Raw genomic sequence first — 16,790 nt, forward strand, 5'->3', positions numbered from 1 at the left:
CATCACAGAGGAGTAAAACCAGGTTGTGTTGTCTTGCTAAATTCTTTTTTTTCTCTTTCTAAACTTCCTCTTTTCTTCCTTTGACAACCAGTAACAGATTGATGTGTTATTATGTCTGTAAAGTATGTGAAGGAGATGGACTTTGTTTGCAGAACTTGTCACTATGTGCTCATAACTCAGGATTTTTAGTTTTGCTTGTTTGGATTTGGGGAGGATGGGGAGAGTGGGTTAGGCATAGTTTGTATTTGAAATATCTATCGAGTGAGAGCTGAAATATCTAGAGGACCTATCTACAGAAGGTACAGAAGACAGAAACTTACTTAAAAAAAAAAAAAAAAAGAATAAGGATGCCTGGAAATTTTTCAAGTAATAGAAACCTTATAAAAGCAGTCAGCAGCAAAGAACAAGATGGAATTTTGATTAATGCTAGGTGTATATAACGGATACATAAGCATTTCACTTCCCTGTGTTATATTCCTTTTTCTTTTTTTCTTGAAGGAATAATGTTATTACTTTTGAAATACAAGGAACATGAGAAATTCCATATAATTAGAAAAGGGGAAATAGGTTATTATAGTTTCCAAGGAAAGAAATGAAAAGTGATTCTGCCAATCTCTGTACAATATATATTACATAAATATCTCATTATACAGCATAAATATTAACAACCAAAGCAAGTATTCAAAATTTTGGAGACAATAAATTGTTGGATGTGGAGAAGAATAAGATGCCATTATAAGTAACAGAATATAGCAGACAAACTGACTGAATTTTATAGGAGTACAGAAATATAATATAAGAAGACAGTAAGATTCACCTTTATACAGAACACATTTTGCACTGAGGCTGCTTCATACAAACTTACAGAAATAATTCAGATTGGTGTAGAGGTGAGCATGAAATGCAATTTGCCTGATAGATTCAAAACAATAAGTATACATGGGGGGTTGGAACTAGATGATAAGGTCCTTTCCAACCCTAACCATTCTATGATTCTATGGCAATGAACCAAAACTTTTAGAGTACCTGCCAACTATACCAGTGTTAGTTTTTTTAATATTCTAATTGATATCAGGCAACACAGGATTACATGGCTAGACCTGCAGATCAATAAATGAAAAAAGGAAAATACCTCAGAGTTACATACACGATAAGTAACTGGGATAAAAGACAAAAATTAATTACTAAAAAACAAAAGTGGTAAAGATCCATAAAATCTCCAGAACAAAATTTTACAGTCACCTGCATGTGAGTCAGCCACTGGCCTCATGTGGAGCTTGGTACAGACTTTTGAGGGAGGATCTGGACTATGAAATCCACTGGATCAGAATACCCTTGCATAAGAAGTGGTCATTTGGGATATTTTAATTTAGACTGAACAAAAAGTAATATAAATTTCTCAGATAAAGATACTACTTTGTGATGGGTGACACACAAATGCCTTGAAAGGATTTTTTTTTTTTCTTTTCTTTTCTAAATGCCATGTTTTTGCATTAGGTTTTGCTACCCTTAATCTTTTCTAGACATCTGAATTTCAGTTTCTGGAGAGAAGAAATAACAAAGATATGTGTCTCTTAATCCTAGAATATTTATTCACATACTTCATGTAATTAAGTATGGGCTTCCTCATTTCAAACAATGTGGCAGCAGAATAATAAATAGAATATAAATTATAGTTCAGCTCTTGGGATTAGTGGATTCAGCTATGCAAACAAAAAATGAATTCGCAACATCTGCTAAAGATTTGCATTACAATACTTTTGCATCATCTTACTTAAAGCTGACATTCCCATTCCATCGTAAGAAAGCAATGTAAAAATAAATTTAGTTAAGAAATTGGCAAAAATGACACATTAACTCAGAAATATGCTAGCACCAAACAGACAAGCAGCCCTATTACATGAACACTTGCCTCAACTCTGTAAATGTTTACATTTACCTCTTGATAGGTAGATCTTCTCCATAGCTAACTGCCTCTTCATGCTTGGGCACTCCACAAACATGCACACAGAGCATTAAATGCTTTCCTGTCCACAGAATATATGGACTGTAGAACAAATTTACCTTTCTTTATCAACTTGCTAATTTGATTCTGTATAACACAGGAGTGATGTAAGACTGGTGTGAAATAAAGCTAGTGTCCTTTCGCACAGACACAGCCGTGTGAAAACAGGGCCTCAAAATTAAAAGTCCTCCCACAAAACTAAAAGGTCTAAAATTACAGAAAATCCAAGAGTACCCTTTTCTTTTTTCTAGCAGAGGCCAGAATAAAGGAATGCCTGGGAGCAGGAGTCAAAAAGCGATTGAACAGATGGGGAAATTTTTGCTCTTTCCTAACACAGAGGAAAAACCTGCCCTGCGAGTCTGAGCCACATCTCACTACTCAAGCTACAAGGAATTCGAAGATGTCTTATGCATCTCTTTATGATCATAATAGAAGGCAAGAGTTTTGGTGATTATCATGGTATTGTGCACTTGGTTTCTAGCATACTTGCTGCTGGGCCTCACCAGTAGGCCAGAATGAGTAGGTCAGGATAGAAAGTAGTCCTTCAAATGGCACAGGACAAGGTCATGATTGCTTGTCTGCAGATTTGCAGGCACAGTGGTGGGCGTGATGTTACAGGGGGTGAAATTAAGAGAAGACTTTTAAATGGTACTTGGAGAAGGACGTGCTTAGCCCCAGCTCCTGTCCTTTCGTTTGGAAGCCTGGAATCAAATGCCTAAAATAACTGCAAACAGGTTGTGTAAAGCAAAATGACTTCTGACTTTTTCTGAAAAATACACAAGGCCTTTTCAGAAATGTGATGTGCTACTGAGTTGAAACACCAGAGTGGGCTTATACACTTTCTCACTTGGTCTCCTGGAGAGGTTGCTACATCTTCATTGGCTCATTGTTTGCACAGAAAGCACTTCCCAGATCATTTGGAAATAAATCAAGAAAGACATATTGTAGAAGCAGAAAGCAAAACCATAGTAAAATGGAGAATTTTATATTAAGGGGAAATAGGATTGAATTCGATGTTCCACCTAGACGATGCTTTATTTCTTCCTTGTTTTTGTTTTTATTTTTCTGTGCAACATTGACTCTGCCAAAAAGGAATAGAAATACATAAAATCCTTCCCACAATGCTCACTAGTATCTCAGACAAGGTGTACTGGGATTATGGGGAAGGCTTTTAGGACCTTCTTAAACCATACAAGCAAAACAGCTTCTCTGGAAGATCGTCTTTACCTCTCTTCTGTGGGAGCTTCCCTTGTGCCCTCTGAGCCCTGTGAGTAATATCAGTCTGGGTAAGAGGGATTCTCCTGGCTCTGAACTGTATAATGGTTAGACAAACTGTACAAAAGCAAAATTTTTCAAGATAGGCTAAGGCTGCCCTTTGGCATACTGTCTCAATACTGCTGTCATTTACTGTGGAGTACAGAAAGAGTAATTCTACTAAAACTGATGATGTTAAATTAATGCCACATTGGTCTAAGAAAAAGAAAAAAACACAAAGATCCAGTGATTAAGATACATAAAAGGATTTTACATGCATGCTTGCATAGGATTTTGTGTTTGTTCTCAGATGTCACCAGTATTAACTGCCTACTATTATTCAGCCTGACCAGGAAACCTAGCTTTAGGAAGTCTTCTGCTGAAGATTAAATGGTTGTAAAGCATATAAAGATGTGGATAAGGAGAAAAAGAGTGGCATGAATGTCTGAGCTGAGCAGAAAGAATTCAACAGCTGCAGAGCCACAGAAAGAAAAAACAGCAGGAGGGTCACAATTGCTTTTGAGTGTGGGGCAGCTGGACTGCATTTATACAAGTCCTATGAGCAGAATAAAACCCCAGTCAAGAGCAACTAATATTTTTCTAGGTACTGAAAGCACACAGTTATATGTAATTAATCAATGAATACAAAGGAATTATTTTAAAGCTATATAGTAAAATCAATCTATCCATGTGACAATTTGCACCTTAATTAGATAATTCAAAGTTCCTGCATAGAGCCATTTGCATAAACTAATGTGTTGCATACTCACTTCTTTAAAATTTTTATTTTAAAGACAGGCTGTTTGTATTAATTTGAGGTCTATTATTTTAACAGGCATTTCCTTAAAAGGGTTTCAAAGTATAAGGATTAGTGAAGATATAAGAAATTGATAATATTTCCTTTTAATGGATCTATTTCTATGGCAGGCATTTATCTGAAATTCTTACTACCATATAAAAATCTATGTCCATTATCTTTGTCATTACATGATGTCGGCAAATTCTGAAGTACTTGATAATTATGTCGATTGAAACACCAAGGTTCTGAAATAACTTAATGTTATTAGCTGTTTGTTGTAGGCACACAGAACTTTCAATATTCTTATTTGTACACAAATGTAACTTTATTTTTATAATCCAGACTTTTAGATGGAATCCAGTACTGTGGTAGGTATTTTAGTAGTCTGTGGGAACATTTCTCCATGTTTAGAAACGGCACAAGCTTTTACATTCACAGATGTAAAATATGCATAGATATTCTAAGGATATCATATAGTAAAAGGGTTATTTAGTGATTTAATAAATGTTTAGTTAATCCTGAGGGATAAAAAATGTCAAATGCTAGTGGAAGCTGAATGTCAGCCCAGAGGTACCAAGGGTGGCACTTTAGTCTGGAAATGAAATACACGTATTAAAGTATCACAGATCCTTCCTTAAAATAAAGAAAACCACTGGGACTGCTGAAACAGTTCAACCAGAATTGTGATTGCATGTGCCAAATAGATTTATCATTGCCTAATAAAATGAACATAGCTAGGGGAAAAAAAAAAAATAATAAAAAGAAGGCAGAAGACAAAAGAGCACAAAAAATACCTTGTATAACCTTAGTAGCAGAGAGAGAATAATGCCTTGAGATTCTCTTTGAACAGCCTAAAAGCCAGGACATTCTGTACCATGCACAACAATAACCTCCCTGAAAGAAGCTCCTCTGACTAAGTTTTATACATTCTATACTAAATGCAATATAAGTAATGCTGGAAGATTGCACACCAAACATTTGGAAGTCAGGAACTGCTGGACTTAAAACTGATCATGCCACCTTTATTTCCCTGTATCTATTTTATTACCTAATTACATCTCTCCCGCTCGAGGGACCCTTTTTCATGTCGATCCTGCAGAACTCTTAAGTACATGACATGAATAATTCAACTGACTTCAGTGGAATGACACAGTAGTTTACACCCATTTGTAATCGCTTTAGCAAATGAGGGTTGCATTATAAAACTCAGAAGATGCCCAGCAAACAATGCTTTATTTATTTTTGCCTTCTAAATAGATACTAAAGCTAGATGACTGAGCTACCATTGAAAACTCCAGTCAAAAACCAGAAATACCAGCAGCCTTATCATTCTCATAGTTGAATGTTAGACATGTAACATAAGGACTGATATTTTTCATGTACAATACTACTTATTCTGTGGATAGAGAACTGATGATACCATGGCATAACTTCAAAAGCTGCCTGTGTTTCAATTCTAAAAGCCCCTATGTTTTTCTCTGATTTTGTTGGAGCTTGTTACAAACCACCAATTCTATCCCTTGCCATGGATGGGAGCTAGACTGAGAAAGTGAAATGCCTGTAAAAATGGATAAACCTAAAATAAGTCAGTCGAATCATACCTAAAAGTGACCACTTTTCTCTATACACTATAAAATAAGAAGTCCAGGCTAATTAGGTGAATCACCATAGGCATCTGAAGCTCTCAACTACATTGCTTGTCTTTTGAGTATTAAAGAAAACCTAAGGGGAAAAATGGAGAAAGCAAGCCAAACAGCTACAAAGAAACAACCTCAAAGCGGGTAAACCAGAACAGTCTGTCTACACTTAAGAGTATGTGCAACACACAGAACTATTTAGAGTTTGTTCGTAACATGAATAGGCCGGATACTATCACTACGCATTTACATTGTACAAAAACGTTTCAAATGGCCTATAGCCTCTAAGACAGTCCCAAATATCTGCTTACGCTAGGCAACTCCCCAGGTGATGTACACCAATTCTAATAGCTGTGGCTTGCCAGGCAGCATGTCAGTGCAGTCTGGGTCATAGTCATCTCCTACAGTATAATCAATGCCCTACCAGCAAGATTTCACAAGGGATTAGTAATTCAGAATAATTCTGAGACTGCTGTAAATTGTTCCAAACACATGAAGGAGTCCTGCTTTCCTGGAGATGGCTGAACCCCTGCCTGCTGATGGGAAGTAAAGAATTAATTCTTTATTTTTCATTGCTTGCACATACAGCTTTTGCTTTCCCCATTAAACTGTCTTTATCTCAACCCACCAGTTTTCTAACTTTTGCCCTTCCAGTTCTCTTCCCCACCCCACTGGGGAGGAACGAATGAGCAGATGTGTGGGGCTAAGCTGACCACTGGAGTAAACACATAACATTTCTTTAAAGAATATAGAAAACTGGCAAAAATGTAGTCATTTTAAAAATCACAGTTTAAAACTTTGTGGATGACCTTCATTTTTCACAGGAAATTAGTCATTACCATGTTTATGAATTTGATTTTAAGATGCCCTTAGAACTGACGACTTCAAAATACTTTATTTACTCACCTTTCTTGCATTCTAAAAGAAAGACAAACAAAAATTATTACTCTCAGTCAGAAACACCACTTCCAGCTCTAGCTCTAAAGCAACAAACTACACAATAGCAAGATTGCCATTTGGTATAAATTGAAATCATTGATGTACTTTAATGGAATATTGCTTTTTAACACCTGTCAGATGATGTCTTGCTCTCCTTGCAAGGATTTAAGCTATCGTGGCACGTATCAATTGCAGTGCTCTATGAGAAGACTGATGATATTATTCTATAGCAGACAATAAACCTAAAAGGGCCAGTGTGATGACCTATTACTTTGCAATCTACTCAGTACATCATTCTCACTAATGCCCTACCTAACTTGCTCATAAGGCTCTGAAATATTTTGCTGCACATTTTTAATTCACAAATGATATATCACAAAATATTATAATTTCTCTGCTTTCAAGAAGAAAAAAGGAGGAGACGAAAGACAGAGAGGAAAAAAAAACCCAACAAAACAAAACAAAAAAACACCAAAAAGAAAAAGAGAAAAAGAAAAAAGGAAAAAAGAAAGTGGTCTGATACTGTACTTCCACAACTGCACTTGAAACTGTCTTAGCAGTTGGCACAAACAGCTACATATAAACTGAGCTGTATGTTTGCATATGCATAGGTAAAAGTAAAGGTTAGATTGATGCCATCTAAGCCATTTTTAAAGAGAATTGGAAATGGTGAATCATAACACTCTAGTGACTCTTCCTGCAACACCACCATAAGAGATGCTTCTAGATACAGCCTTCATGTTCTCCTTCACAGTATGAAATTTTCTTTGCTGTTCCTTGAGCAGCAACAGAAGGCAGAATGGGAGCTCCATGATGGAAAACAGCAAGACTGAGTTGAAAAAGTGAAACCCACAAAAGACATTCTAGAAACCTGAGAGACAGAAATGAAATTCCAACAAACCCTCAAAACATGCAGAAATAAAGAGAAGGAATAGCACACTAGCAGACAATTTTTTGGGCTTTCTGAACAACATTTTTCCTCATAAAAGTCCTGCAACTCTCATCAGCTAAGTGAAAGGACTGTCGTGGTTTGAGCCCAGCCGGTAACTCAAAACCACGCAGCCACTCGTTCACTCCCCCCCTTCTTCCTCTCCCCACTCCTGGAGGGATGGGGAGGAGAATCGGAAGAATGTAACTCCCACAGGTTGAGATAAGAACAGTCCAATAACTAAGGTATAATATAAAACCACTACTGCTACCACCAATGATAATAATGATAAGGGAAATAACAAGGGGAGAGGATACAATTGCTCACCACCCGCCGACTGACACCTAGCCCTACCTGAGCAGTGATCTGGGCCTTCCGGGTAACTCCCCTCGGTTTATATACTGGGCATGACGTGCCATGGTATGGAATACCCCTTTGGCTAGTTTGGGTCAGGTGTCCTGTCTCTGCTTCCTCCCGGCTTCCCCTCCTCCCTGGCAAAGCATGAGACTGAGAAAGTCCTTGGTCAGAGTAAACATTACTTTAGCAACAACTAAAAACATCGGTGTTATCAGCATTGTTCCCACGCTGAAAGTTAAAAAACACAGCACTGCACCAGCTACTAAGAAGGAGAAAAATGACTGCTATAGCTGAACCCAGGACAAGGATAAATTTGCCTATCAGTTCACATAATCCACAGTGGTTATCCTGAGGTCCAACAGCCCTGAAGGTTTGCCACAAACTGGCAGATGTCTTATTTCAGGGCCTGTGCAACTGGACCTTGCCATCTCCATCGCTAAGCAGTGTCACAGACACAAGAAACATATGTGACGCGAACCTTAATCTCTAAAGCAGTAGTTCCTAAATTCTTCCTTGAACATGGAAACTAAAACGCAGGCAGAGGAAAGTGCTTGGTACAGTTCAGCACAGTTGGTGAAACACATTAAAGAAGAAAGAGAAAAGAAAATTTTAATCTCTAATCTAATTTACAAAACACTAATGTAGAGATGTGGTTTGTAGAGGAGGACGGTACCAAAATAAAATTGTTCAGAATGAGTGAAACAGAGCATCTTACTGCCTCATTTTACCTGAACACGCCTGAATAGCTGTATTCTTGTACTTCATTGAGCAAGAAATATAAGCTCACCTCATTACTCTAGACGGGTCCTTGATTACTGTCATTATTTTTAAAAATTTATATTCCAAATGGTTTTTACATGTCTTCCTTGAGCACCAAGTGAAGTGAAAGATGTGAAAGTCAGCCAGGATCTATCTTATTAACTAATGCAAAGAGATTAGGTTCTAGATATTAAGCTTGTACAACCAGGCTCTGTCTGTGCTCCAATACATTTCTGAGCCCTATTGTTCTACACTGGTAATAGAGCACACACTGATACTTTTTTGCCACTGCACTGAATATGAAAAACATAACGAATTACTAAGTTCCTACTAAGGTGCTTTTTATGTATTTTGAGTGGAATTTCCTCATTTTAAATAAAATATCAAAATGCTAAATGCTGGAAACAGGCATGTGCAGACATTTCCTAATTCTGTGATTATTTTACTGTTTTGTTTCTTCCAGGAAAAGGATATTTGAGGATACTTATGTGTACAATTTCAGCTGCAAATTGAGAACTTTGAACTCTTCACAAAATTGTTTCTGCCACTGCCTGGACTTAAAAGCAAAGCTACAATTTCATAATCTAGCCCACTGAGAATGCTCCTGAAGACATAATCCAAAATGCATAGGTAAACCTTCCCAGGAGCATAAAATGCATATTACTCAAGGCTTTCTATTTTAAAGATAAAAACTGATTTCTGTCTCTCTACTCAAAGAGCTTTAGAAATTGAGCCAACACTGCAGGCAAATTCAGCAGAAACACTGCAGCTGGAGTTGGCAAATCCATTGAAATCACATATATAATTTCATAATTATATTGGTGCTGCCTGTTTTTACAGCATTTAATAGCATCTGACCTTATTAATTCCCATTTTTATTATATGTTCATTGACAGTAGTTGTCACAGCTTCCACTTAAGAACCAGAATTTCCACAAGATTTCTCTTTCGATCAATGAATGTTAATGATTGAGGGGTTCACCTAGCAGCTGTCAACTTTTACTTTGATAATGCAGAAGCAGAACCAGTAAATCCGAAAAGGACAGCAAAAGAAATAATGATTCAGCTTTCTAGCCCAGGAAGAAGTGCTCTTTGCAAAATATGACCTTTCTTTAGCTGCTGTCATTTTTAGCAACCATAAGAGTTCAAATGTGACTTACAAATAAGTGTTAGAGACCAGTCATATTAATCCTTAATTAGATATTAATAGAAATTTATTCAAATTCATCCAATTAAGAAAGCAATGGTACTGTCTGTATTACTGATGGAATATCCAGGTTTTCTGGTATTCTATCTCTTCACCACAAAGGCCCCTAATTCAAACATTCTGTCTTTCTATCAGCCAGCAAAAAAAAAAAAAAAAAAAAAAAAAGTTTTTCCATTATTTTTTTTTTTTTTTATTTTATTCTGACCACATTATCTGTATGATAACAAAAACTGCAGGGAGGGTGGAAGAGGGTAGAAATTCACCATCTTTTGGGAATTCAAACTGGGATACAGGTCACAAATTCTCTTTAGAACACTAGAAATACCAGTTTGACACCAAAGGAAATAAAAAATTGAAAGGTGAGAAAGTCCATCAACTTCAGGTCTATAAGCATATATGGAAATCTGACAAAGACGAGCTATGCTGAACAGCCAACAAACAAATCCAGTTTATAGGAACATTGCCAAAACTAATTATCCACTTTCCAAAACCATTCTGTCCAGTCACTGAGGCAACATTGATACGTAGTAGGAGTGGCAGTTTTTCAGAAAACTTTTTGAAAAGGTAGCTCATAACTTCTGAATACAATAATTCTTCACTTTTTCTTACCTGTAGTCCATTGGGTAAAAATAATTACTGCATTAAGAATTGATGGTACTTTTAAACTGCAATCTGATACTATAATTTCCGCTTAAAAAATTCATACTTTTCAGCCAATAACAGAACAAATAGCCACATGCTTGCACTAGTTGAAATGAAAATAATTATTCAAATACATTGAACGTGAACATGAAGGTTAACTCATCATGGTGAATAAAGTGAAGAATTGGCATGTTCTGCTGTTCAAATTAAGATAAGCTTTGGCCTGGGGGACAGGAATGGCTACTGTAAAAAGCCTTACCGCACTGATGTTTTCTTTCAGTGCTACTGGGTCAAGAGCTCTGTGTTCCTCTTTGTGCACAAGTCTAGTGTTAAGAGACGTATGCAGAGTGATTATTGCCAACTTCTGAGTAGGTTCAACATATATTCACAGGGTTTATTATAAAATGGACTTCATTTTCAGTGACAGCATCCTAGCCCCAATGCTGTTTAATTCTTTTAATGTATAACAATACAATTATTAGGACCTGGTGCAAACAGGTAAAAAGACAGGGGCTCAGCTACAAAGAACCTATAAAGATAATTTATTGTGGAGGAAAAGGGGTAAAGATGAACAGTAACAAAATTAGAACACTTCCAAAACGTTTAAACATTGCTGTTGGGTTTTGTTGCTAGTCTTGTTTTACTATCACTACTGCAAAAAAAAATTTATTGTGAGACACCAGACATCCTCTAGACTTTTAGGTTAAAATTTGTCTTTTGAACATACTTGCAGGAGTGGAGGAAAAAGATTGAAATTATATTTGAATCTTCAAACATTATTTTAGTGATATTTAAAAAAAAAGTTTCTCCAAAAAACAAACATTCCAGACTCATGTGTATACTGTTAGAGTGAACATGCATACTACCATTCTCTGACACTGAAGCCAATTGAATAAAATGACCTTTGTACATATGGTTGCTCTCTTCTATCTTACAAAACTGAGAAGCTCCCTCCGCACTGCCCACCAGGCCTGTGCTAACCCCTAACCTGTATCTGGGAATCACAGTGAGAAAAGCTAAATGGCAAGGACCAAATCCCTGCCAGGAACTGGAAGGATTTAACAGTAGAAGATTGTGGGTTTGTGCTCATGTAATAGTCCCTTGAAGTGTTCAATTCAGTAAGATAGAAATGGTCAGATAGAGAGTGTCCCTACCACTTCTGAATATGAAAGCAGCCTGCTTTTCCAAATCTCCCATTATCTTTATCTTCTCCTCAACCAGCCTGCACTTCTGGATTCACGCTGCAAGATTAATATTGTGGTAGGACAGAGGTGGCTTACTTTTGAAACATGTGGGATTATAAACTACTATACTTCTGCACTTTTTGAGTATTTACACTATTGCCAGAGAGAATACGATTCTGTCCGAGCCGTAACTTAATACACACAACTTTTTCTAAGAAGGCAACTGAAAGTTTAAATGTGTGTAGGCAGCTGATATTCCCCTGTTTTTTTTCAGAAGCAAAATAATACACAGACCAGATCATGATTGTTCGATATATCAATCAAGGAGTAGAACATGCAGAGAGGAGGAACACGTGTTGAGTGCATAAGGCTGCTAACCGAACACCTCTTGGACAAAATGGTACTCTTTCTTTGCTGAAGCGTTTGAGAATGTAAGTGAGCCAGAACTCCAAAACTGAATTGGGGATAGGGTAAAACATTTTGCCCTCAGCCAGAACCAGTGACATATATCTTTTATTTTTTCACATTCATTCAAAATTTCATTCATTTCTAATAACAATAATAAAAATGGAGTTGTGGTATGAGCATTAATAACTCATCAGCATGCAGAAACAAATCCTAGCACATGAAATACAAATACTGAAGTCATGACACATACACTGATAAATTTGAAAAATTAAGACTATTTTTCCTTCTGTTTTTTAATAACCTGGAGACAACATGCAATATTTTATATTTTATAAATCATATAAATAGTATAAATTATAAAAATAGAACTACTTTATGAAGTTATATTTTTAAAGTTGAATACTTTCTGCTGATGGTCTTTACAGATATATTTTCACAAATTCATGATTCTTTCAATTAAAAAATACAAGCCTATACCCCTGTCTGGCAGACACGATTTTTCTCTGAAGAAAGTCTGAAAGACTCATTGGCAAAACAATACCACAAGCACTACCACAACATGACAGAAAGCTTTGTACTGTAGGTAAGGAAAAGGTTTTATGAAACTTAAAGAATTTACCTTGACAAGAAGTCTGTGAAAGAGAGACGTATTGGATACCCATGTCGTATGATTTTGACCATGTCTAGAACACCAATATACTGCAGTTGAGCAGACACATAAAAATTGTCAAAAGTATCTGGCAACTTGGAGTTATTAGGCTTTATACAATGAACAGAATGTGGCGTGCAGTTCTGCAGCTTCCCAATAATATCTGTGAGTGATTTCTGTGGGGAAAAAAATCAGTTCTCTATCATTATTGTGCAGCAAAGGCAACTGCTCAACACATAGGCTCTTCCTAACTTTTAACATCATTTTCTCAAAAGGCTTGACCTGGCCATGCAAGTGGCTTTCTCCAGCATACAATTTTAATTTCTTCCATTGCAGTCTGGACAGACTAATTTTGCCTTTAAAATGTTTTGAGTTTGGGGTTGGGTTTTTTTGTAAATTTCTGTCCAGAAGATTTTCACTAACCCTGAGCTGTACTGCCACAGTGGTTGGGCCCCCTCGTTCCAGTCTCTGAAGAAATGAGGATGTTCCTTTCTTTTTCAACAGCTGTGGAGGAGAAAAGCACACACATAATACCTTTATGTCAATTTGGGCAGTAAACCTTCATTTTCATTGATACACAATTTACTAACGAAGGCAAACATTTATACAAACAGTATGTCATAGGCAATTATTTGGGTTTCAGAAAGAATTGAGAAAGCGGATAAATATCCTCAAGCATCTGCAGAGCCATGACTGGCAAGAAAGGTTGGATTTCAAAAGCAGCTGTATACCACTGGAAAGATAAAATACCTTTTCAAAATAACTGGGAAAGCAATATGAGCTAGAACTCTACTGTAGAAACTAACTTGTGCAGTTAGTATCCCACACAGTCTGCCTATAGCATAATTCTGTAACTGAGAAAAGGTTCCTTATGTCTTTGGCAGATGCTTAAGTGAATAAACAAGCAGAGATCATTTAAAAAAAAAAATCTTGAAAGCAAAACAATAATATTAATATTAAAAATTTCTTCTATTTTCTTCCTGCATACATGAATGCAGTTGACTTTTTTCTTTTTTTTTTTTTTTTAAATATTATTTTCACCCATCATTGGCATAAATTATCAACAACTTCATATCTCATTAGAACAAATATTATCCTATATATCAGAGTTGGGAGTGGGGAACAAATTTATTTTTTAGTGTTCTAATTCCTATCTTTGAGACTAAAATGGCAATAATCCTCCTAAAAGCAGTCCCAGAAATTAGGGGGTTTTCTTAAACTTTTTACAGGAAGGCTGGCAAAATGACTGCATTCTAGGATTTAGCAAAGCGCTTAGATTCAAACCTCTGTAACAATGCTAGCCTTTTCACCTCTGACTTTGCCATTGCCTTTCTCGAGTCCACTTACCCCATAAAACTCCCTTTCTATCAAGTCAGTATGTTCTAGCCTACTCCTGTCTCTTTCCAGTCCCATCAAAAAAGTGTAAATTTCCTCAGTTTGGCCCAGTCGACTAAACTCTATTAAAAATATTGCAGTGTAAGCAGTTCTCTACTCAGTATGTCAAAATTTGGAGCTCTTTTTCATTTCAAATCTCACTTACTAGGATGCAATAAGATTTTAAAGACAAATTTATCCCCAACTTCAAAACAGAAAAGTAAGAGTTCTGCTTGCTTCAGGTCTTCTCATAAAAAAACCACTAGTATGCCAATGGCACTTCTCAGTTAAATTTTACGAAATTATTGAGGAATATAACTAACAAAGAGTTTTCTGCTCTTGACAGATAATGCATTCACTCCTTCCTCCCACCAGATTAAGTCACTAGCTCAAAAACATTTCCTGAGTTAGTGGAAGAGCTAGAACAATGCTTTGGATGCTCATGTCCTGTGTTGCATACTTCTTCCCATCGGAAAGAAGTGTTTAGTTCAGAATAAAGGAGAGAAAAGACAGGAAACAAGTCCAAGAAAAGAAAAATAATTTAATTCAAACTCTCCAAACTTGGACATCTTCAGCTATGGGCTAAGGAACAAGAATACATCACTGAAGCATTACTTGTGTATTACCCTCTAATACACAGCTTTATACTGGAAAATCTTGTGCTTTTAATCTACAGAAAAATAAAACAAATCATGTATGTAAGTTTGTAATCTCTGTTAAGAAGCTAAAACCTCCTCCTAAAAACTCTCTCTTTACCAGTAGAATATTTTAAATATTTAACCAGAAGGCATACCAGAAAGTTTCTAACAGATGGGTTCTTCAACTAACAGACAATGAAGCAAAGCATTCATAACGAGAAACAACATAAAGTCAGTGGAAAAAAAAGCCTTCTGTTAGTTATGTGCATTCATGTGATCAGACTTCTGCTGTATGAACTATGAAATCCACTGATTCTTCCAAAGGAAGTGAGGGGAAGGCAACAGGGCCAAAGTATGCACTAGGAAAAGATTACAGAAAAACAAGGGAGCAAGAGATTATATGAGCAAAAGAGAATTGCAAGAGTATCAATGAAGATATATTCTATTTTATTTGAAAAGGGGACAGAGTCACAGAGACTTGAGCTGGCATCCCTAAATTCCTATGAATCCTTATGTGCTCCAAAATTCTGGCCAACTATTATATCTGTTCATGTCTATCTTAGGGTGGATGCACTGTCCTCTTGGATCCTACTAGAAATAGAATGGTGAGTTGAAAGAGGCAACCCATTGTTACCTGTGACAGCATGCTCAAAAATCAAGGAAAGAGTCATTTACACAAAGGTAAACAAGTAGGTACATGGCCATACACAGAGAAATCTATAAATACACAACATAGAAGTAGGTAAGACTGCAGATGACAAGCTGAAAGGGAGGAGAATCACAACAAACTCCTATCTGACCTCTGAAAGTGCCCCCTTCCCTGGATATGGTAGAGTCTAGATGACTACCCATACACAGCAACATGAATACCTTCTATATTGTGTTTTTCATTACCTATGGTACAAAAAGAGCAGGAAGGCAGACCCTGGAAACTACAGACCTGTCAGCCTGACCTCAGTGCTGAGGAAGGTCATGGAGCAGACGATCCCGAGTAAGATCATAAAGCACGTGCGGGAAAACAGAGGGATCAGGCCCAGTCAGCACGGGTTGATAAAGGATAGGTCCTGCTTGACCAGCCTGATCTCCTTCTATAGTAAGGTGACCCGCCTCGTTGATGAGGGAAAGGCTGTGGACATTGTCTATTTGGACTTAAGTAAACCATTTGACACTGCCTCCCACAGCGTTCTTCTGGAGAAATTGGTTGCTCATGGCCTGGATAAGTGTATTCTTCACTGGGCTGGAAACTGGCTGGATGGCTGAGCCCAAAGAGTGATGGTAAATGGTATCACATCTAGTTAGTGACTGGTCACGAATGGTGTCCCTCAAGGCTCAGTGTTAGGGCCAGTGTTTTTTTAATATCTTCATTGATGATTTGAATGAGGGGATCGAGTGAACCCTCAGTAAATTTGTGGACAACACCAAGTTGGCTGGGAGTGTTGATCTGCTGAAGGATAGAAAGGCTCTGCAGAGGGATCTGGACAGGCTGGATCATCGGCCTGTGGCCAATAGTGTGAGGTTCAACAAGGCGAAGTGCCACGTCCTGCCCTTGGGCCACAACAACCCCATGCAATGCTACAGGCTTGGGGAAAAGCGGCTGGAAAGCTGCTCAGCAGAAAACGATCTGAGGGTGCTGATTTGACGGCTGCTGAAGATGAGCCAGCTTGTGCCCAGGCAGCCAAGAAGGCCAACAGCAACCAAGAAGGCCTGTATCAGCAACAGCGTAGCCAGCAGGGCCAAGGAAGTGATCATCCCCCTGTACCCAGCACTGGCGAGGCTGCACCTGCAATACTGTGTTGAGTTCTGGACCCCTCACTACAAGGGAGACATTGAGGTGCTGAAGCGCGTCCAGGGAAGGGCAGCAAAGCTGGTGAAGGGTTGGGAGCACAAGTCTTATGAGCAACAGCTGAGGGAACTGGGGTTGTTTAGCCTGGAGAAGAGAAGGCTCACGGGGGACCTTACCTACAACTACCTGAAAGGAGGTTGTAGTGAGGTGGGGGTCAGTCTCTTCTAC

The 16,790-nt window shown here is 37.5% G+C and overlaps 1 protein-coding gene across 5 annotated transcripts in view; it reads right to left on the reverse strand.

Moving 5' to 3' along the window:
- The window catches only part of MYO16 (myosin XVI), a 391,786-nt gene that overhangs the window by 68,887 nt on the left and 306,109 nt on the right, over positions 1-16,790 (reverse strand). For all 5 annotated transcript variants that reach the window (XM_030476550.1, XM_030476548.1, XM_030476549.1 and 2 more), the window contains exons 26-27: positions 13,191-13,271; positions 12,738-12,943 (exon numbers count right to left, since the gene is read on the reverse strand). In XM_030476550.1, coding sequence (XP_030332410.1) covers positions 12,738-12,943; positions 13,191-13,271 — 287 coding nt within the window. The remainder of the gene's footprint in view (positions 1-12,737; positions 12,944-13,190; positions 13,272-16,790) is intronic.

The sequence above is a fragment of the Strigops habroptila genome, chromosome 2 (genome assembly GCF_004027225.2).
Source record: "Strigops habroptila isolate Jane chromosome 2, bStrHab1.2.pri, whole genome shotgun sequence".
Taxonomy (NCBI): domain Eukaryota; kingdom Metazoa; phylum Chordata; class Aves; order Psittaciformes; family Psittacidae; genus Strigops; species Strigops habroptila.